This window comes from Corvus moneduloides, chromosome 15, assembly GCF_009650955.1.
Source record: "Corvus moneduloides isolate bCorMon1 chromosome 15, bCorMon1.pri, whole genome shotgun sequence".
NCBI classification, from domain to species: Eukaryota; Metazoa; Chordata; class Aves; order Passeriformes; family Corvidae; genus Corvus; species Corvus moneduloides.
Window position 1 is genome coordinate 453,238 of NC_045490.1, and position 23,167 is coordinate 476,404.

Sequence of the window (23,167 nt, forward strand, 5' to 3'; positions counted from 1 at the left end):
ACCTGTCTCAACTCGTTCTGTTCCAGAGCACTGAGACACTTGAAAGATTTCTCTCTCAGCTCTGGCATAAACAAAACCTGCACACGTTACACACGCATAAATCCCCCTTCACACACCCACTTCCCCCCAGAGAAGTGATAATGCTCTTTTTCTGAGAGTTGTAGTTTTTTTGAATGGTTCTCCTTCCAATTTATTTCAGTTAGAATTTTGTCTTTTCTAAATCTTGAACCATTCCATAGTAGAACTTTATTGCAAAAAAGTCAACATGCATCTTAGAAATTTGGCTTGTAATCAATAAAACAAACATTACATATATGAATTTTAATGTATAAACAATTAGAAATTCAACAATATCTGCTATTATCCTATTACACAAGTTCACAATCTGTAAAAACTATAGTACAAGGTTACTATACACCAAGAGGAGCTTTTGTTCCTTTTCACATGATTTTGTTAAAGTGGTGCTTTCCTAAGCAGGTGCCTGGTTTCAGATTTGATGACGTGGTTTTGTTTATTTTGCTGAGGTTAATTCAGCAAGGAAAGGGAGGGAATTCTTTCCACAGTGACTTCCTTTCCCCATCCCATCCTCCTTCAGTGTCTGTCCCCCAGCTCAAGCTGGTACACTTGGCTGGGGCACACAGGGACCCTGTGGGTTGTGTTTCACCCAAGGAACAGGTGAATTTCCCAGTAAAGCATCACCATGAAATAAACTCAGCTGTATTGCCCTAGCTGACTATGGAAACACAGAATCCAAGCCAAACCACTCCAAGAGATACCCAGCATGCCCTAAAATATAAGGGGGTCCATAAGCTTTGTCAAAAGGCAGACCAGTTTCACACAGCTCCCCTCCTCCTCCTCCAGCCCCCAGCGCCAGATGTGGTCCCTCTACCCCCTGGGTACAGCCAGGCTGGGGGGCACTTCCAGCCCCCTGGGCAGCAGCCACCCTTGGGATGGCACCCGGGACTCAGGCCAGCCTGCCAGGGGTACTGTGAGGGCAAAAAGTAATTGTAGGAAGCTCTCAAAGATGGCCCTTGCTCCCTCACCCACGCCCCTGGACAGAGGTGCCACCCCAGTGTCACTTTAGAGCTAAAACCATATGAAAAGGAATCCATTCTGTGTGTGTCAAAGGCTACTGCAATTTTTCTTACAGATTAATCCACTGTAATTTTCATTTTCCAAATACAAAAATACAACAATTCTTATTGAAATCTATACGCCGGTAATTTTAGTACACAAAAAAAGCAAAATATTTACAAAATTATACAGTTTAAGAAAAACCTCTGTACAAAAAAATATATAAATCCTTTTGATCCCTCTCTCATTTTTTGTCAGGACTTGGACATGTTTGCCGCAATGGACTTCTCAAGATACACACTGTGCCACAGACATTAAAACCCTTAGAGATCATGGGAGAAGAGCAAGACATTCTTGTAAATATGTAGGGTAGGTTTCCCCTCCATTTCTTCATGCCTGGAATTTAGCCTCAGCATTACCAGGACAGTCCTAATTCTAACAAGAGGGGAGGTCTGGAAAGAGACAGAATACTGGAGACATTCCCTTCAGTTGACAAGACATTACACGAGTTGGATACCCCACCACAGCACAAGGATGGAAGCAGCAGGGCTGTGACCCCAAAGAGTGCTCAGCACCTTCCCCTAGCCACATTCAGAGCCACAGGCAGGTGAAGGGTTTGGTAGATACTGTCCTTCAGTCAGGAATTACTGGGGACTACTCTGGCAATCATTTGAGAGAGAAGAGTGCTGTGCATGGACATGGTGTTGATTTTGTGTAAAAACGCACATCAAATTACTGAGGAGTGCCCAGGGCAAGTGGGCAGTCAGGGAAGGTGCTGCTGGGTGCCCTGGCTGAGAGCCACAGAGCCCAGAGCTGGCCCAGCCCCTGGCTCAGGCACCCAGCCCCTGGCTCGGGCACCCAGCCCCTGGCTCCCCGTGTGCCGTCAGCGCCCAGCCCTGCCGGGGGTACGGACAGCAGCGAGGCAATGGAGCACGTGACGGGGTTCAGCTCAACACGCCTGAAAGAACTGCCCTGGGCCATGAGGGACACCCCCTGGAGACCCAGCTCACAACACCCTTGGGGCGCTGGACCCTGGTTTGGGGCCAGGCTAAGCAGGACACCCCAGTCCTATGGGCTGAAACCCACCCTGCTCTGAACACCTCAGGGCTCTGCCTGGAACATGGCTGGGAACAGGGAGAGGAGGAGAGTTGCTCCTGGCTGGTAGACAGGAGCCAGCTTAGCTGCTTTCGAGGAAGACTGGAACTCCTTCCATTCCTGCTCACAAATACTGAAATGCAATGAATAGCCTGACTTACACTGAGCCTTACACTGAAATGACAGAAGGAAATCAAGAAGGAGTGCAAATCCACTCCAGTGTGTGTGTCCCTGCTGATGTTTTCTGTGAAGCAGAATTTGGAGAAACAGAGTGAACTGGACAATGTTATAACAATACCCTGTTAAATTGTTTCTTCCACCTCCTCTCACAAAAAGCAGCACAACATAGAGACTGTGTGGCTGTCAAACATACTGAAGTAAATGATTTAAGAATCTAGCAACAAATAATTCCTACAACATGAGACTCCACAGGAAACAAAATGCTACCTTTTTTCAACGAGCAAATGAGGCCAGTTTTTTCTTTCATAATATTTAATGAAAGTTTGTCTTTCCCCTAACCCCATAATATTGCTAAATAAAACCTGTAATATCTTTTCAATTATAAACTAACAAATCAATCACATTATAAAAAACCCAAAACAAGGTAATACAGGTGACACAAAAAGAGGACAAGAAAATACTGATTTCCAACTTCCCCCCCCTTACCCCTCCTCCCCCCTTTTTATCCTTCTTAAATAGAAAAAAATCACCACCCTGGTGAGCTTGATAATCCTGTAAGAAGTTCCTGGGCCTTTGGCTAGCTCAGTCTCACAGCTCTGTGTCCCAAATGTTTTCATACCAAACTGCTCATGGTAAATCTTGTGGTTTGAAAAAGAAAGTAAAGCTTTTTTTGGCTCATCAACTTCCTTAAATAAACGTTTAAAAGATGTAGTTTGAACTATATTCCTAAAATTATACATTTCGAACATCAAGTTTCATCTTCTCCAAGAACGGGATTCATCCTCATCTTCATCATCATCATCATCATCTTCGTGCAAAAATAAATCTGAGGTTTCAGTCTCCTGGAGGAAGAAAAAATGAACTTTTAGACACAAGTTCCAAGCTATGCCCAGGGACACATCACAGCACACAGCACCAGCTGTACTGGTATCTGGTTTGGCTATTACCGCGTGTCCCACAAACACAAACAATCACATCCCATCACTTTTAGGGGAAGAACAGCAGCCTCATATCAGGAAAGAGAAAGAGAGCAAAGCTTCAGAGGAAGCAGGAATAAACCGCCACTCACCCTCTCCCAGACAAGGTTTCTGTTAAGTGCCACAACAAAATAATCTTTAAAAGCTTAAGGTGTTAAGGTGAATTACAGGGAAGAACACACAACTTCTCCTACAGTAAAGCACTAAGAGTGAGGAGTAAAAGGCTTTGCAGCCTGCACATACAGAATCTGAGGCTTGTTTACATCATTGACAAATTACAGCCCATCCACAAAGTGTCTTTTTTTTTCTTCCCATTTTCTCTGTTTTACAATGTACCTGACTACTCAAAACCAGTTCAGTTACTGGTTTGTAAAAACATATTTTATGAAATTTCTTCAGCGCACAGGAAACTGTATCCTATGAGTTCTCAACCATTAGAGTCCAGTAAGAATGATAAGGTTATTAAGAGATCTTCATACCTCTTCCTTGGACTCCTCTTCCTCTACTTCTGTGGACACAGAAGGTACCTTGGGCTTGTGCCACGAGATCTGGAGCCGTCGGTCCTTGAACCGGGATCCCTGGTTAGCAGCCTGAGTTGTGTTTAAACCAACAGATTTTCAGAGAGAGGATCAAGTGCAGAACTTTTAACACCAGCAACAAGCCAGACCCAGTGCACGTAGTACAGATCTCAAATCTGTGGTTTGAGGATCTCAAATATATAAACCACAATGACCCACTTCACTGTTCCAAAAGCAACTCCAGCTACACCCAAATCTGCCAAATCCTGCTCCTGCCCCAGCACTGTGAGAGGATGAGCAGGGCTCTGAACCGCCAGGGACACGCAGCTTTATCAGGGAAAGCCCTGTGTCACTGCTCAGATAACCAGGAGGTACTTCCCCTTCAGTGGCACTACCGGCAGCAGCACCAAACACTATCAAGCTCAAACTGGGGGATCAAAGCCTCTGAAATTTTAAAATACAAAGGTAGACACAAGTAATTAAAACCTCTTATCTTAGATGTGTGGAAAAAAAAAAAAATATCCACGATTCTACTTACATTCTCAGCTTCTGAGCGGGACTTAAAAGTTACAACAACACTTAATGGGGAATCCTCTTCTTGAAGGTCTTCGATATCTCCAAATTTCTGTGAGGGTAAAGTTCATTAGGACCGGCAGTAATGTTCTCCTCCACCTCCATAATCATGTGGTACAATTGCAGTGTACTGAAGTGACACTGAAATCTGATTTTTTGGACAGAAAAGTGAGAGCCAGAGGACTCCCAGCTGCATCAGCCAGCAACATTGCAGCACTTCTATTTTTAGGCAAAAGCTCAGATTTATGGCTATTCTAAGAGAAGCTTGATTTTACAGCAGGAAAAGAAACGTATAGTGATTTACAGGTCACACTTACAGAGAAGTGCTGTAACAATTCATCTTTTTCCTCTTCAACGAAGCCTCCCACGGTGAGTGCTTTGGGCCGATGATCCACCACCATGTGGTTCAACATTCCCCGTCCTCTGCCCCCACGGCCCCGGCCCCGGCCTCTGCCTTGGGCTGACGCTGTCTTTCCTCGACCAACAGGCAAGATTCCTAACCGAGCAGCCTGGGGAAAGAACACAGCCATCCCCACAGTGAGAGGATCTGAAACCCCCAGAATTCATCAATTCATTAACAGCAGCAGTGCAGACCAGCTCACCTCCACCTGTAACTGATTGAGCTTTTTCCGCAGTTCAGTCGTGTCCTCTCCAGAGGACAGTCTCTTATGGAAGTCCAGCTCTGCGTCCAACAGTTCCTTCTGTGCCTGGGAGAGAAGGAGGTGGGAAAAGAAAACAGAAGGAAAGGGCAGAACTGTAACACCTACTTGTAATGTTTTATTCCACTTCAGCAATACCTTTGTGTAAATGATACAGACAGATCAGGACATGATAGCCATGCTTTCCTCTAAATTCAGTTTGTTTTAATTGCCTCTGTGTGTGTGTGGTCCCCCCATTTCTTGAAGGGCCCAGAATTCTCTGCTTTAGAACTGGAACAAGCATGAATGAGCTACAAGCAAAACTAGGTCATGGAGTTCCTTCAACCATGGCTTGTTTGCCCGTGGTTATCGCTCCCATTACAATGTTGCTCATAAGTGTTTTGATCTGATGCTGCTGCATTTTTAAGACATTATTAAAAACAGTTACAAAAACCAAGTAGGCAAGTGTGTTGCACACTAAGTACCTCTGTCTTAGACTTCAGTTTGGATGGTGTGGAGGTTGTAGATGAGGTTTTCAATTCATCCTTTAGCTGAGATATTTTTCCTGTTAGTTCTTTTAAAGTCTTCATAATTTCTGCTCTCTCTTCTGGTTTCATGGCCTTGTTTTTCTCCAGCTTGGATATCAACATCTATACAATAATAAAAGAACAGGAACATAAAATTCCAGGAAAAAAAGCCCTGAACAGACAGGTATCTACAAAATCAAAATGTATTTACTAGCCACATCCCAGACTTACCTTCTGGCATTCTATTTGTTTTTCTAACATCTCCTGCTTCTTTTTCCTCATATCTTGCTGGAGTTTCATTGCCTCCTAGATAAGGAGAAAATTCTTTCCATCAGTAAAAAGCAGTCTAGCATTATATGTACTCATACAGATCCTATTATCCTCTTCAAGCTATGGAAGTGAAGTCCACAACAAAAAGTACTGTCTGCAAAAAGCACAAGTCTGAAGTGCAGCTGATTCAATAAAAAGCTGCTAATTTCCTGCTGTAAGGTACTTTACTAACATTTTTCCCCCTTCAGACACCTCTTAAGAAACATACTGTGCACTGTTATTCAAATGTCTCAGACCTGCAGAGATTAAACTCAGAAAACCCAACATGGCCAAGTGTGTTGAGTAGGACACCCCAAAAGGACACTGCACACATGATTAGCCCCAGTGCGTGTTTCCAAACCGTTCCGTAACAATGACCAACTCCACACCCACATATAAAGCTGTACAGCAGTAGCTGAGGTTTCAGGTGCTCATCAAACCTTGCATTTAAAGCACTTTGCTTGCTACACTGTCAGTCAGCCATCAGTCATTAAGTACCTGTTTTTTTTTAAGGGCTTCCTGCACATCATGAGGTTTAGACCCTGCACCAGACTTCAGAGTTGTCTTCAAGTTTGGAGAACTGTAAAGCATTTTTGAGTGGCTTGTAGAAGTAGGAAATATCTGAAATAGTAAAAACACACACTATATGTATAAAATATGGTATAGTTTAAGTTGACTGTGATATACCAGCAGGGAACTTCAGAGGATCCCTGAAACACCAACATGAATGCACAGATTTGTGCAATGAGGCAGAAAGACCAAGGCAATTAAAACACATGGATAAAGACATCAGTTCAGTTAAAAGGATTTCTGCCAAAGATACTGTCTTTCCTTCTCCATGGCAGGCTCCCTTTGCATCCCGATTCCCACTAGGACACTGCTGAAGGCGATGATCTGCATCTGAAACTAGCTCTGCAGTCACAGCCCAGCATCTCACTTTCTGATCCAGTAAGGCAGCAAAAGCCACTCCATCCTTCCTTTCTTAAAAGGACTTCCCCATGGCCCAGAACACATGCTGCACTACGATATCAGTGTGAATTGAGCAGTATCAGCTTGAACTCTGGGTACAAATACTCTATAAGCTTCTAGCACTGCTGTTAAAGCACAGCATAAGCTCAAAAATTGCTGGGAAAGCCATTACATTTGTCAACAAAAGGCTGGTCTCACATACCGGTTGTCAGATTTGTTCACTATCAAGCACTGCCAAAAGTATTTTATGCAATTCAAAACACTGATACTTTGTTCCTGAAGTCATTGTCCCTATTTCATATAAACAGTTGATGAAATGAGGAAGAAGTGACTGACCATGGCTGCGTGGAACATTACTGAAAAGCAACAGAACCAAGCGGGAACAATTCACAAGTTCTCTTTGCTTGTTCCTTCCTGGCTGACAAGCCAAAGCTGTACCTGAGAGCACAACCATGGTCCACCCTCAACATACCTGAGACTCCTCCACCCCAGCCCCGGGCTGGCTCAGCTCAGGCTGGCTCCCACCCGCTGCTCCAAGGCGCCTTTTCACTGGGACTTTGTTAAGGACATAGGCACCAGATGCCAGGGGTTTGTTCATCACCTGCGTATCCATAGATTTGAGAACACCAAGATTAGACACTTTGCTTTTCTGCAGCAGCAGTCACTTGGGAATGCTGCTGACCTCCCTGCCAGCACGTACCTTGGACAGGCTGCTGTGCATGGTCACGGCGGGCGGTGTGGCCAGGGCCTGCTGCTGCAGGTGCTGCAGGGCCTGGGGGGTGGGTGGTGGCTGCTGCTGCAGCACTGGGGGCTGCTGCTCGCTTTCCCTGTGCCACAGCACCCGGATAAACCGATTGCTCAGCACTGCCTCCGTGCTGGAAATTGCCTTCCTTGCCTCATCGTTACTCAAGTACTGAATGAGAGCAGCTTCAGGATCGTTCTGGAAAGCAACCTAAAGCAAAAGTTCATAAATGTATTATTTCCCAAGGAAGACAACATTTCAATCATTAGCAAACCCATCTACAAATAATCTGCAGTGATGAGTTGGGTATCCAGTGTATTAACAGCTCAAAATACTGGTAAGACATTCTATGCAATTAAAGCGAAGTACCTTTTGGCAGACATTACATGTACTTGCAGCAAAGTCTATATACATTTAAATAAATAAATAAATAAATAAGACTCCTCTACCAACAACATCATGTACTCAGAGCACTGTGCAGTGCCCCTGGGGTATGTCTGGTATCACTGTGGTATCCCAAAGGCTCTTTATCCCAGTCTCCTGAAGGACAAGTGCTGCCTGAGGGTGCACAGTGCAAGGCCTCACCACACCCTCAATGCAGCAGCATCTCCAAGTCTTGAATAAGCATATTTTTCCTCTAAAAATTAATATCACAGCAATAAAAATGTATCTTGGACTTTCTAGTGTAGTGATTGAGATAGCATGTTTGAAATGCATTATTCATTAGACAGGTGAGAAAGCACCACAATTATCTTTTGGCCTAAGACAAAATGATCAAGAAATACAGAGGCTTCCCAGATAGCTGTCTTTTATTTAGACCTCTAACTGAGGATTTGAGAGGCAACTGTTTTATCTAGAAAAATAAATGGAAATTAAATGCTATTTTAACTATGTTTTTAAAGTGCTTTTTCTGTTCTTTTACAGGGCAAGGGCGCCACTGAGTTGGAGCCAGTTCTAGGATGCCAAGTGGTAACAAACTGAAGAAGATAAAGACTCTCCTGTAGCACCTTTGTCAAAATCCTGACCATCAATTACCATAAGACCATCATACAAGACAAATTGTCAGATCATCTCATTCAAAAGTTATACTCAAGTTGCTCAAAAACCTGAGTTGATTCAGACACTGTTAAACCTGCAAGCCTTCCAAATATAATTAGGCATCATAAAGGCAGAAGCCAATATGGTTTTACAGAATTAAGATAATAATACACAGTAGACCAAGAAAAGGTTTTTCTGAACTTGATTACCTCTTCTCCCAATTTGTCTCCACCAAGATTTCTCAAAGAAAACATACAGTATTCAAGCATGCTTCAGGGAAAATAAAGGACCCACACACAGACAAAACTGGACTTTGGTTTTTACCTGAATATTTACAATAGTTCCAAATTTGCTGAAGTGTTCATTGAGCTGTGTAATATTGTTCAATTCTGGTGGGATTTTTCGAACTTCTAATTTTGTATTAGTATACTGATTCTTTTTCAAAAACCCTGGCTTATTCTGGTTGTTATTTACTTGCCTAGAGAAAAGGAGAACAGGAAGAGTTCAGATAAGTACATGTGTGCCCAAGCAAGGCAGCAAATGTTAACACACATCTAAATTGGCATTTTTCCCCTAAAAAGTACACCCTCTAGACACTAACAAAAGAGCTCCCTTCCAACCCCACGTTTAGTCTCCATACTATGTGGACACAGATTTTCTGACTTAACCATCCCAAATTACAGAGACTGGTGAACAGCAATGTTCACAGCACTAACAGCAATCGAGTACATTTGAATTAACGACCTGCAGCTAATTCTTACTTTCCCAACCAGGGCTTCTTCAATGGTGGACATTCCATGCTGCTTGGAGATCTTTTCCTGCTATCTGGTTCCAGGACAACTCTAGTGACATTGCTGCTGTTATTTGTAATGGGAATGGGAGGTTCAGTTTGGATGATAATGTTGGCAGCTGGAGGGAAGGAAAAAGGCCTGTGTTACTCCACCATGCATGGAAAAGCTTTCACACAGCAAAACAGAACTGAGGTTAAAAACATAAACATTAGGAAGACTTTACCAAATTGGCCAGTTTTGTTTCTGAACAAAATCATTCAGATCATTCCCTAGCCTAACTAAACATCCTGAGGGAAACCCACATGGTCCAGCTGGGAGGGATGGGTTTTGACCTTAAAGGTTCGAATTAGCTTGAAGAAACAAAGCTAAAACTCCATCTTTCAGGTACTAAAATCCCAACAAAAAAGAAAAGGAGGAAAAGAACCACGGGTGGGTCCCCAGGCTTTAGGTTAGAGCTCTGCAAGGGCAGGGGCTGAATTAACAACCAGCTTTCACTAGGTGAACCCTTGACAGGGCAAAAGCAGCCAAGAACCTGTTGTTTCCACTGCTATCCCACTGCCAGCCCTCCAGCCAGGTTTCAGCAACAAACTGTTAATTAAGCACAACTATCACACTCTTTAAGACATTAGATTTAAAGTTTGAAGCAAATTCTACCAACACAGTTTGCTAGAAATTTATTTGCAACCTTTTCAAGATAATGCCCTTGGTGTTAGTCTCCTGTGAATGCCAAATATTCAACCCCTAAAAAGAAGTCTGAGTTATACAGCAATTTCTATGGCTTTTATGCAAGCCAGGGCTCTGCTGGTTACACTGGTGAGAACAGAGACTGGGCATTTCTGGGTATGGCATCCCCACTTTGGAGGGTGATCTGAGAGCAAACCTTTCACACCTGTGACAAAGACAGTAAAAAGTGCTGTGAAGCCCCACCACTGAGCACTCACCCCTGGTTACCCCTGGGATGGGCTCTCGGAGAGAACCTGTGGGGCAGCAATTAAGCCCCAACCCTGCCTCTGTGACAGTCATTAAGATGCAAACAGCAATTTCTGCAATAACATTTAACCATATTCCTTACAGGATGAGTCACTGGAAGGAAATACTGAAAGTCAAAAAAAGAAAAAAAAAAAAAAAAATCTTTCTTATCTACTGAGTAAGAAACACTGAAGTATAACAGCAAACCCCAAAATTTAACATCTTTGGTTTTAAGAAACAGGGCAGGAAAAACATGAGGGAAAAAGAAAGTTTTGCTGCTACAATTAAACTTTCTTTAAAGAGCCTCGCCTTGTTCTCTTCCCTAGAAGATACTTTGTACACATCACCACTAAGAGACAGCACCCACATCCATTCAGGTAGGGGCCAGGATTTAAGCGCAGACTGGGATTCCCATGGGCTAGGAAATGGGAATGATACCTGTGATGTTCATTTCAGAGAGAACACCTGGCTGACAGAGTCAGACCATCAAGCACCAAAACATGCCACGATAGCTCCCTTCTTCACTACCATGACAACAGCCAGAGCAAGGAACTTGGATCATCATTTCTGTGCCCATGGCTAATCAAAAGCATTCTGCACACTGTGCTGCTAAAGCCATCTTTAGGCACCATTTTTCTTTCTAGGAGCTCTCAGTACCTGGAAAGTGCCTTCACAGGCTTAAGAGGAATAAAACCCCAACCAAACAACCAACCCCTTGTAGCACTCCCAAGCAAGTGCTTATTTTTAATCAAAAAGGCTGCTTTGACTTTAATACAGGCATATTAGCACTTAAAAAAGGTAGAATGTCCAAAAAATGCTCTGAAACACTAGATCAGTGAGAAAAACTAGTGCTTTCAGCCTGAAAAGGGGGAAAAGTGTTGACGGTCTTGGACAAAAATAGCAACAGCAATGACCAGAACCCTTCCTACCTCGAGGGTTTGTATCCATCTCCCCAGATGTTAGGCCAATTAGATTTGGACGCTGCATTTGTGCTCTCGTAAAGAACTGCCGATACTGAGATCTACCAGCACTGGTAATACTAGGAGCTTCAGGGTTATAGCCATCTGGCTCATATGTATCTACAAAAAAAGGAGAGAAATGACAGAATTTTTCAAGTGAGTTTAAGACTCGGGGTTAATTTTCCTTTAAGGAAATGCATGGATGTCCAAGAGTCAGAAGTTGTTTTGGATGAAGAGAAGAGAGGTGGTACAGCCAATCTGTGCAGCCGTTGCAAACCCTCACCTGATCTTCATGCCTAGCCTATCAGGACACATTCTCTTTTGGCTTTTATTTTGCTACTATTTGTCCAAAGCACACAGGTCACAATACAGAGTATTGCTGATCCACTGCCTGGAAAGGCCTGAGGCGTCTGTGTGACAGTGTGCACAACATCTAGCAGTGTTTTAAGGGCAACAACACAAGATTTGGTTTCGACATTTATACTGTAGAGTCTAAGATGCAAAGAGATTTCCAGCCTTTGCTGCCCAACAGTCTAGTTCTCTTCAGAAAAGAAGGTTAGGTGAAGAACATACTTAAATGATTTCAATCAAAGAAAGTTGAGAAATGAGGTAATGGAACCAATACTTACCTACTGAATTCTCTTTATGTAAGAGTGAGATCAGCTGCCTAGCTTAGCTAAGGTACTAATGATCATTTTCATTAGAAGGGGTCACCACAAGAATACAAGATGACAGAATTAACTCCTATTGATCATCAGCCCAAGGTCCAAATTGAGGATAATGCATTTTTTTATTGTTAGAAAGGAAAACCTATACAAAAACTAGAATGAATGAAGTCTGTGAAGAGCCTCCATAGGAACAGTACATCTGGGAACACAACGAATGCCTCTACAAGGGAACCTGACAGACATGAACTCCTCTAAAATCCCAGCTCCTTATTCTGCAGCGACAAGGACAACTCTACAGTTAAAATCAGATAGCAGAGCCTGAAACTGTAAAACAAGAACATTCTCTAACCTCAAAGGAGCTGAACTACAAGCTCCTCTTCCCTGATTTAGAACATGATTGACTGCAAGAGGGCAACCAGCAGCTGTTACCACAACAGTCCAAGAACAGGACATGAGAATCTCCACAGAGGTTCTGGAGAACAGAATTACTGTGAAGCCCTGTAAGCTAGGACAGGCAGAATCACCCATCAGAAGTTCTGAAGCTGAAAGGATCAGATGGTGACACCTGAACACCCAACAGGACTTGGGGATAACTGAACGATTATCTAGTAAGAAATTTGAGTGACTGAAGTTTTGAAAAACATGGAAGTCACAAATAAAATGGCATGGATCATGAACTGAACTAGACCCCCTCTTTGAATAAAATTCAGAATATTTTTGTTAACAAAGATGAGAATATTATAAAACAATGACATTTAATTATCTTATTTTGGTCATATAGAACATGGAAATGCCATTAGAAATAAGCTTTGTTGTATTTAAATTGAGCAATCAGGACTTTCCAGGTATTTTGCTATTTTCCCTTGTAAAAACATGTAAAAATTTTGAGCTCTGTTAAGGAAGAGGGACATGTCCAGTGAAAGCTATCAACTTTTAGACAGCTAGAACCAGGGTGATTCCAGAAAAAGAACAGAAAAAGTACTGATGTCTATGAAGACTGTACAGACTATTGTGATATACAGCTGGAAAAAAAAAAAAGCTCTCATCTGTATTAGTCCAAACTGGAGAGGAGTAAAGCCTAAGTTAAACAGCAATTATAGGTTTGCAGGTCCATCTTTCACCTCCTAATGTCCTAGCGAATGGCTTGAAGATGAAAGGAACATTTCTTATGCAACAATCTGATTGCTGTGAGCACATGAAACCCAAAGCTCCCCACAGTGCTCTCCCTCAGACCAGGACAGAGCCCTGCTGCCATTCCATACCAGAATGGATGATGGGCTGACCCAGGGAGAACCATCAGACTTCTTTTTAGATTTGTATATATTGGAGGAAGACAGATCATAATTTCTAATCACACATCAACAGAGAAAATTTTAAATTTTTACATCAAACAGATTTAAACCAAAAGGCATTTGCTTACGTTCTGACACTGTATAGAGCAGGTTCTGGGGCAGAGGAGGAGGCAGCCTTGCTCCTATGGGTGCAAGACTGGGCACTGCGCTTGTCCCCGGCTGGTCACGACTGTTTATCAAGCTGGACTGTGTTAAAGGTGGTCCTACAACGACACCACAGAACAGATCACACACTGACAGCTCAAAGGCAAAACGTGCAAACAATTCAATGCTGCGTTTATGCCTTGCTTTCAGCAAGGTCAGGGCTGCAAATATCTTCAATCCCACTACAGTTAACAGCAAACTGAGAAGCCTATTCAGGTAAATTACTCTGATTCCAACACCTTTTCTCTTTCTCAGGAGAGACAAAGCTTTAAGGAAAAAAGAGAGTGTCTTTTCTTCCCCAGAGGTTTGTTAGTGCTAGAGATGGCTTAACTACAGCAGCTCCTCCCTCAGCTCTGCCACGGAGAGCCAAGGCTTGCTCAGAGCAAGAGATCAGATCAGCAGCATTTAGATTGCAGTTCTGAAACAAGAACTGCAGGGAAAGAGGCATTCCCAGACAAGGAATTTCTCTAGTTGGCTGTGCTTCGGTTTCCCCATAGACCATAGAGACGTTCCTACAGACTGTATGACCAAAAAGGACCCTGAGTGACACTACACAGCCCATCCTGAGCACTGTCTGTTCTCTCACAGCAAGTCAGTTCCACCTGCTGAAGGGCTCGCACAAACTTTAGGGTTAATCCTCCATCAAATTATCCCTCCTCCCAAAATTGCTGATATTGGGCACAATTATGACAGCATGTATTCTGTCCCAGGAATAGACACCACTGAAACAGAGAAAGCATGTCCCTAATATGCTATTTCATAGTGTTTATAAGATGCAGTAAGATAACACAAAAGGCTCAATATTTCAGATCACTGCCGAGCTAAAAAAGGTCTTAAATGTGTCAATAATGTATTGCTTTCTAGTGGCAGATAATGTAGCACCAACACTGGAGCTTTATTAGAATCTCTAGGAGACTGAATCTCAACATTTTTTGCATTATAAAAAAAAAAAAGGCTAGTAAGCGTCAGTAACCAATCCAATCACTACCAACTACCACTGACATGAGCTGAAAGATCCCCAACTCCACCCCCTGCCCCATTCAATTCAGTTTGGAGGGCTAGGAACATCACGGTCTACCAGCTGAACTTTCAGAATTCTTCTGGCACTATTTTGACCAGCGCACGGCTAGCAAAGAAACCGCAACCCAGCCCCACGGCGGCGGTGCTGTGACTCACGCGGGACAGGCAGCACGACGGGCGGCGGGGGCTGCGGGTGCGGCTGCGGCACCGGCAGCCTCAGGCCGCGCATGGGCCCCGGCAGCGGCGGCAGCAGCATCCCCGGCGGCGGCGGCAGCCCCGGCGGCGGCGGCGGGAATGGGATCATACTCGGCAAGGAAACTTCATCTACTACTAAAGGATCATTTCCGTGATCAAACTGGCAGAGATCACCAAGGACACAATAGCCTCGCTCTGCAAAACAGGACATTTCATGTTGTGTTAGAAAACAAACCCAGTAGAGTTCTCAGTGATTTTTAACATTGTAGGTTTTCATAGAATTTCTTACTAAAGAAAACATGAATCCACTGATATGCTATTTACACTGTAAGGTAAGGTTTCACAAAACAATTCAAATCAGAACAATCTTTCATAAAAGCATACAAACTTGCATGCATTCATCATAAAAGCTGTGGAAAACACAGTCAGAAGCACTGTGGTTTATTTTAAACACAAACACACACACACTGCAATCTGCACCAGGACTGCCAGTGGTTGAGGTATTTGTCTTGTACATAGAGAACTGTGAAAAAACTCCGTATGTTCTTATCCAGCAATTGTCACAGCATAAGCAAACTGCTTCAGTAAGACTAGTTATTTCTTCAGTACAACAAAGGTCATCTCTGCATCTATTACATACAAGGGACACATCACATGCCACTGCAGTGTGACTTGCTGCTCACATTGAGTGAATACCTGAAAAACAAGTCACAGAAACATTGAAATAAGGCATGAAACTGAAAACTAAGGAACAGTTACCATCATAATCTTGACATCTTCTTTTAGGAGGAGGGTTTCTGCCAAATGAACTGGGATTGTTGTGATTGTTGAAGAAATTTGACCAGCTCTCTGTGGTGCTTTCAAGGTGGTGCGCAGGTGCAACTACAGTTACAGCATTGGGAATAGCTTGTGCGGAGGAATACTGTTCAGAGGATTTACTGGGAGATGCAGACACCGGATTATATGAGCCTTCGACATCATTTTTTTCACTCTTGTATTTTGATCTCTCTCTCTCTCGGTGCTCTGTTTAAAAAAAATAAAGTTGAGTAAAGTCTTCATGCTTTGCTCTGTACATCAGAGCCATGAGCAAGAGATAACGCATTTCCTGAAATACTCAGCATTCTGCACATTAAACTGTTCTTGAAGGAGCTCAGTCTTACCAATGGAGTAATAACTAAATATAATGCAAACAGGGGTTTAACTTCAGAAATATCAAAGTTTTCTCCGCAAAATGCACATTCATTCCCCTACTACTCATTTCATTCTGGTTTACAGCTCTCTTTTAAAGGAGAAAGAAGGGCAAAAGCCTGAAACAACAAACCTACCTCTGCCCTTAACTAACGCGGTCTCAAGGTGCGTGGAATGCTGTAATCTGTGCCACTTACTTTTCCGACAGACCTGAACTAGCCCTAAAAGAACAATCATATGGTAACCACCTGCAACTGCAAAGAAGCCTTCTCTAAAAAATACACAGTAACAAAATGAAAGAGGGAAACACTGCCTTGCAGAAAGCTCAATCCTTAGGAGGAAAAAAGAAAAAAATCAACAGCTTTGTCAGAATACACAGTACAATAATACGACCTACTGATACCCACAGGTATACGCCTGTGGATAAATTAAGAGGAAAAAAGAAGAAAACAAACCCCTTAATTGTTCTACTCTGAAGAACAGCATCTTAATTAATAATTTCAAGAGCACAAAGCTATCAAAATTTGCTCCAACTTCTCAAGGGCATCTCCTGCCTGCTAGACCATACAGAATGTAGAAGTCACACCTGTCACTGCAAGAGGATGTTCTCCTGAATCAGCACCCTGGGTACTCACCGCTCCTGCTGCCATCCCGGTCTTTGCTCCGGCCCCTGCTGCGGCTGCGACTCCGACTTAACCCTCTGCTTTTGCTCCGGCTTTTACTCCTGCCCCGGCGCCAGCCAGACTTCTCCCTGTACAAGTCACTCCTATCATAGTACCTGTCATAGTCCCTCCATTTCCCATCATCCCGCTTTTTCTCTCTGGTTCTAGAAAAGACAGATGTAGACCATGCTAGTGAAAGAGCAACAGAATTAAAAAACAAGTTTGCAACACAGAAAGATACTGTTCATCCTTCCCATCCATTTGGGCAGTTAAACACTCCAGTCAGAATTTCACAAATTACATAAACAAGTACAGACTCTTAAAGCTGAATCACTGGTCTGTAGAAAGCAGGAGCAGGAATTGGCAAGGTGAGACAGTTATGATGCTCAAACCAGAACAGGCTTTAAAAGTGATGCTGGCATGATGTGAACAACTGCCCCCAGACCCTCCAGCCCCCAACAATGTTCTTCATTTATGTAACAAGGGAAACAGTGGAACGGATGACATTCCTAGGAATTGTAATTTGAAGAATAGTATCATTTTTTTGTAAGAGATCAACTTCTTGTGGAGACTTCTCATGCACATGATCAGCAGACACTCAACGTTATCACAGACAAAGGAAGTAGAAAATCCCTATTTTTCATTAAAAACCACTACCTACAAGGTAAAAAGTCACAGCCAAAGATTGACAGCAAACACAGAAGAATATTTTAATATTGTGGCTCAAAGCTAACCTTTGCTCACTGGAATCTGCACGGCTCCTCTGGGGACTGGAATACTTCTTCTTCCTGCTCTCCCGCTCTTCTTCAACAGACTCTTGAAAACTCTGTTTAACACACAACTACCAAACAAGGACGAGTATCACTTTTTTTAATAAGAAAATGACACCAAAACATAGTTCACGTTACAGACAAGACTCCATATAAAACAATACTCAAGTATTACTTGCCCAGAGTACTGAAGCACTACAAGTAATCAAGCACAAGAGTCTGTTGAAGGGTTTTGGTCTCAAACTTTCTTTTTTATTCTGCAGAAGAGATGCCCCCAAATAAAACTACTTTGATGTTTTGTTTCTAAACATGATTCATGAAAGACAAGATTTCTCTCCACTCTACTGCCTTGTTTAGTACAAGCAATTCTACAAGTGAGGTATTTATCAAACCTTTAAACAGAAAGTCTGGAGTCACCTCTCCAGGTAGGGAAGTCACTAGCTGATATTTTAAATAACTGCTTTAAGGCAAAAACCTGCTCCCATGGTGGAACTGGTCACACTTCTTGCTGGCCTCCACCACAGCAGGTTCAGAAGTCTGTCAGCTGTACCACTACTGCAAACCACTGACCCATTCTGCACTTCTGCCATTGCACACTGCTTACAAGTTACTGTAAGTTACTGTTAAATTTTGGTGTAAAAGTTACTGTAAGTTACTGTTAAATTTTGGTGTAAAAAGTTTACACGCACTAATCTTTAAAAGACTTTTTTTTCCAATTGAAACAAAAAGGAAGGCTTCCTACATCCTTGTAACAGCATTATCGGGAGAGAACTGGTAGAAATACTCAAGACTTGGCTTGACAGGGCTCTGGACAGCTCCACCTGCAGCCCTGCTCCTAGCACAAGGTACCTGGGGTCCCCTCCAGCCCTGACCTCACTGTGATTCTACATGTGGTTTATTTCGTGGCCTCCATGTGCAGGAATCACACCATACACTGAGCTTTATCAAAATAACTAATTAATGTCCTGATTCTGTAACGTTGTCCCATAAAGCTGTCCTAGATATCTTCTTTTGCTTATTGCCACTCCCCTCCAGCCCCCCAAACCTCCTCCTTTGCCCCCACTAGAGCACTGGTTAAGTCAACTGACAGTAGTTCTAAAGGACTTTCTATAAACTATGACAGTACTTTGAGAATGGAGGGGAAAGCTCTTACAGTGAAAGTCTTGCATAGTGGCAAATTATGAACTCCCATAAGCAAAGCTACTTCCATAAACTGTCATAACTCTGTGTCACATCCTCAGATAAAAAAGGACATCAGAAAAGAGGAAAAAAAGTAAAAAGCAACTTTAATTTAAATCAATTGACAAATCACATTCTGGTAAATAAGGACCTGCATTTGTTTGGGTTGACCTGGGTTTGGCTGACTGACAATTTCTGTAATTATTTGTCACCTTCTCTTGAAAACTTGATTGCTTTCAATTTTGCCAACAGAACTTAAAATCAAGGTAAAAGAGAAAACTGTTGGCAACCAAACTTTACCTGACTTTCCAAAGTAATTATTCCAATACAGAGGCCGACATACTTCACTGATCTTAAGCATCACAGAAAACATTTTAAGGAATTTTCATTCCTCACAGAATATACAAAGTTGGAAATGTTTTGGAATGGTTTTGCTGCTTCTCCCTTTCAAACCCTTTTAAGTAATTATCCACTGCTATTGCCAGAGCTGTGAATAGGATTTCTGAGTGCTTGATCAAAGGTAGACTATGAAAAGGGATGTAAAATGTTCTTGTCTGAATCATCGCCTTCCATGGCTCTTCGGACACACAGAGATCATGGAGATCATTAGTCACAATAGAATATATTTTTCTTTCACATTTTGCCTCACAAATGCAGGAGAGCTAATTTGAAAATAAAAGGCAGGCAGAATAAATAACATTACCTCCTCCTTGACTTCCTCTTTCTCTTGCCCTGCAGCCTTTGCCTCTGCCTTTGTGGGCTCAGCAGAAGGAAGGTAACTCTTGGTGTACAAACTTTCAAAAAGTTTATCTACAAACCCTGAAGTTTCTGAGGATACAGAACACAAGAAAATACTGTTACATACGCATTTAAATGCTCGGTTACATTTACCAAAGAAGACCCTGACAACAGTTGGCCAGGTGGGCTGCTTGCAGCAGCAGCACCTCAGACTAATGAGCATTAGCTCCACTGAAGGAGCTGGAATTTGTGGCACTTGAGGCTGTTCATCTACAGAAAGAAATTCCTCAGCTGTATCAAAGACAGCAACGGAGAGTTCTGTTTTAAGGGGCAAGCATAACTGGAGCCTGTGATCGAGGAGCAAGTCCACAGCTATCCACAAGTTCCATCAGCTACACTCAGCAGCCTCTTTAGGGCAATTTTTATGAGCATAAATAATTCTCAACACCCCCATCAGCAGTTCAATGTCATAAGAAATGCACAATAACCATCCCAGTGAGTGTCAGACTTTCAGATGTTTAAATCCTTGACTATAAAGCAAATTGCCACATGTGAAGCTTCCCAGCAACCTGAAGGATTAACGTGGACCAGGTTTTCAGAAGTTACCAAACACCTGTCAGAGAAGCTTCTGGCTACACCACTGACACTTCAAATTAAGTTGCTTTTATTTAAGAGCATTTCCTCCCACCCACTGTGAAAAGTCCAAGTAACACAACTTCATCTTACAATTACTATTTTTTTTAATCACAAGATCTTTATTCCTTCAAACTCTGTAGGAAATATTAATAGATACCAAGAAACATTTTGAAGGCAGTAATGGTGCATCACCCTCCCTCCTCCCACAAAGAGCCAAAGCCCCCAGACAGCCGTGGCTGTGCAGAGCACCACACCTTTCTGCAGAAACACATCCAGCTGGTCAGCACAGAAAGCCTTCAGCTCCTTCTCGGGCTTGTCTTTCTTGACTAACGCCACAACATAGTTGGCCAAGGCTGAGGGGTCTGCGTCACATCTAGTGAGAGAGAGAACTGTGCTTGGCTGCTGCAGGATGCCGACCCCGGCGGGCAGTCACTGGAGAGCCCCCAGGAGCTCCTGCAACACCCCTGGGCTGCTGGGCTCACACCCAGCACCAGCACAGCTGCACTGGGGCCACGGTGCCAGCAAAGGGCATTTTGCAACCACAGCCCAGTACTTTAGTTGCCTTGTGACCCCCGCAACCCCACCTGACAAAAGTGCCACTTCTCTGCTCTTCCTGAGCTCTGCTGAGGGAAAACCACCTTTCTTTTGCCCAGACAGACCCACTCGTGGGCAGCTCAGCAGCCACCACTGCTGCTGAACCTCCTCCCAGCCCAGCAACCACACCTCAAATGGCTCTACAGGCACAGCAGAGCACGGACCAGGGAAGGCACTGCACAAGGACTGTGAAGGATTAAACTGCATTTAAAAATTAAAACTTGTTATAAAGTAGTTCAGAAAATGCCACAGAGGTCCATTTTCAATACACACACAGACACGTTCTGCACAGCTGCAGTGACTGTCCTGGTGTGCTGGGGATTCCTCATCAAGAATACTTCCATGCCATATTCTACAGTAACCTTTCAACGCTGGTAAAACACCCAAAGGGGAGCAGTTACTGACCCAGGTTCTCTCTCCACACTCCCTCGCCCTTGTCTGGCTCCACAAAGACTAAAGATACCAACTCTGTGCAGTGATACTTAATCACTAATCTTTAAATTGGATATTGCTTTAGATTCCATTATTCAGCTACTAGAAACACTCCAGGTATGAAATAGAGCAACAGTGTGATTAAGCAGCGGCTCCTGGTTTGGTGTCTCAGAGGGTACAGACACCAGATATCAGCTGGGGGGCAGAAACCTAAAATACTTGGAAGGTTTTTTTTTTTTAAATTAACATTTAGAGAGGGGATTGTGTATTTTCTGAGAACAGTAACTCTAGAAATAGAAAGAAAAATTACTAAGTACATATACCTCAAAACAATCTCAAGTAAGAAAAAGATGCAGAAAGCAAGCAAAAGGCAAAAAAGCCAAGCAGAGGGCAACTGGTGACAGAAATAAAAATCCTCAATGAGTAGCAATCAAGCAGCAATCTACTCCCATATAGCCTGCAACAACATCTAACCTCCACTGAAAGCCAGGCTAAATGAAGCAATTAAGAACAAAGAAACCACAAATTGACAGATTTTACAATTCTTACACATACAGAGAAATAACCTGTATGTGATGCATTCACTGTGTGTGATGTACTGGGGCCCTCACCTACTGACTGTAAGTCTTCAATTTCAAATAGAGGAGACAATTCCTCACTTGACAACCATTACCTTTCCTTCCTCCATATGTTAGTCCCTCCCAAGCACCCCACCCCATCCCACCATGCAGTGCAGGAGCACACAAGGTGAGTGCACTCCTCCAGGTAAGCCAGTCTGTATTGTCACTCTAGTGTCACTACAGAGTCCCTGACTGTTGGGGCCCAGTGGCCAACTCCTTGATTCTCTGCCTCACATTCCACAGTGCAGCTCAAATGCCCATGGAACGCTGGGAGCTGGCAGGGAAAGTGCAAGAGCAGGAGGCATTCTCCAGTCTAGAGACCTTCAGCAGGGTTTGACCAAAAACCAGAGAAACCCATTACTGTAACAAGAGAAAAAGAAAGTTGTGAAGAACTTTCAAAAGCCTAATACTTAACGATGGCAACTGAGCAGACCTAAGGCCTATTTAAAACACTTCCCACAGGCCTCAGCTGTACTTTGTGGGAGACCTAAGCCTGGCCAGGCACAGACAAGCAGCTTCTCCTGATAGACCCACTGACCCGTTGCTGTGCCTGCACCACCAGCACCAGATGTGTTAAGGCACCACAGAGCTTGGGACGAACACAAATCCAGCATCACTTTGCAGCCAGGACAAATTATTAGAACCCATAAAATGCATGACATGACCTGGATCCATGCTGACTCCATCCCAGTCCCACTCCCACTGCGGGCAGCAGCAGGATGCAAATGCAGAGTTTCCACAGTTTTAACATTATTCCCGGTTTTGTCAGCACCTGCAGCAGCCCTTGGCTCTTCTCCGAGATGACAGAGCTGGGACTGAAGTCGACAGCACAGCCGGGGCAGCAGTTGGGAGCATACAGAATCACAGAGGTTGGAAAAGAGCTCCCAGCCCATCGAATCCAAGCTATGCCTCATCCTCACCTTGTCCCCAGCCCAGAGCCCTGAGTGCCACCTCCAGGTCTTCCTTGGGCACCTCCAGGGATGGGCACTCCAAACCTCCCTGGGCAGCCCCTGCCAAGGCCTGAGCACCCTTTCCATGGGGAAATTCCTGCTGCTGTCCACCCTGAGCCTCCCCTGGCCCAGCCTGAGGCCGTTCCCTGTCCTCCTGTCCCTGTTCCCTGCGAGCAGAGCCCGACCCCCCCGGCTGCCCCCTCCTGTCAGGGACTTGTGCAGAGCCACAAGGTCCCCCCTGAGCCTCCTTTGCTCCAGCCTGAGCCCCCCCCCAGCTGCTCCTTATAAGAATTATGCTCCAAACCCTTCTCCAGCTCCGTTGCACGTTGTAGTACAAAAGGCCCCCGGCACCTCCCTGGGCTCGGGCTGTCCCGCACTCCGGGCGCGCCGGGCCTGGGCCGGGGGCAGGCGGGGCAGGGCCGTAACGCCTCGGCCGGGCCGGGCCCGCGGGAAGCGCTGTCCGCCCGGCCCGCCCGGCCCGCACGCCCGCACTCACATGGGCTCCAGCAGCTTGGCCAGCCAGGACTTGAGCGCGTCTACGCTCTCGATGATCATGGTGGCCCCGCACCGCCCGCTCACAGCTACACCGCCGCCATCGCCGCGGCCTGCCCGGCACCGCCCGCAGCGCAGCCTGCTGGGCATCGCCGGGGCGGGGCCCCG

General features: G+C 44.1%; 1 protein-coding gene across 3 annotated transcripts; it reads right to left on the minus strand.

Moving 5' to 3' along the window:
* Positions 1-227: 227 nt before the first annotated feature.
* On the minus strand, positions 228-23,140 carry RBM27 (RNA binding motif protein 27). Of its 3 annotated transcripts, XM_032124971.1 has the most exons (22): positions 23,004-23,140; positions 20,166-20,284; positions 19,241-19,365; positions 17,323-17,429; positions 16,562-16,752; positions 16,064-16,147; positions 15,498-15,761; positions 14,700-14,933; positions 13,448-13,582; positions 11,330-11,479; positions 9,402-9,549; positions 8,965-9,118; positions 7,561-7,812; positions 7,333-7,461; positions 6,390-6,512; positions 5,814-5,888; positions 5,541-5,705; positions 5,020-5,124; positions 4,735-4,926; positions 4,383-4,469; positions 3,806-3,916; positions 228-3,191 (listed from the first exon to the last, which is right to left on the minus strand). In XM_032124971.1, the coding sequence occupies exons 1-22, from the start codon at positions 23,060-23,062 to the stop codon at positions 3,105-3,107; spliced, it is 3,096 nt and encodes a 1,031-aa protein (XP_031980862.1). In that variant the 5' UTR covers positions 23,063-23,140; the 3' UTR covers positions 228-3,104. The 3 variants fall into 3 exon arrangements, with proteins under 3 accessions (XP_031980862.1, XP_031980863.1, XP_031980864.1); XM_032124972.1 differs by lacking the exon at positions 16,064-16,147; XM_032124973.1 differs by lacking the exon at positions 11,330-11,479.
* Positions 23,141-23,167: the final 27 nt, after the last annotated feature.

Bases quoted from the DNA above. Each gene is read 5' to 3' on its own strand.
- RBM27 (XM_032124971.1), bottom strand. From the start codon at position 23,062: ATGATCATCGAGAGCGTAGACGCGCTCAAGTCCTGGCTGGCCAAGCTG. The intron at 6,513-7,332 runs GTATGTTGAGGG...TTACTATTTCAG, and splicing joins CTGGGGTGGAGGAGTCTCAG to ATATTTCCTACTTCTACAAG. The intron at 3,917-4,382 runs GTAAGTAGAATC...AACACAACTCAG, and splicing joins CCCGCTCAGAAGCTGAGAAT to GCTGCTAACCAGGGATCCCG.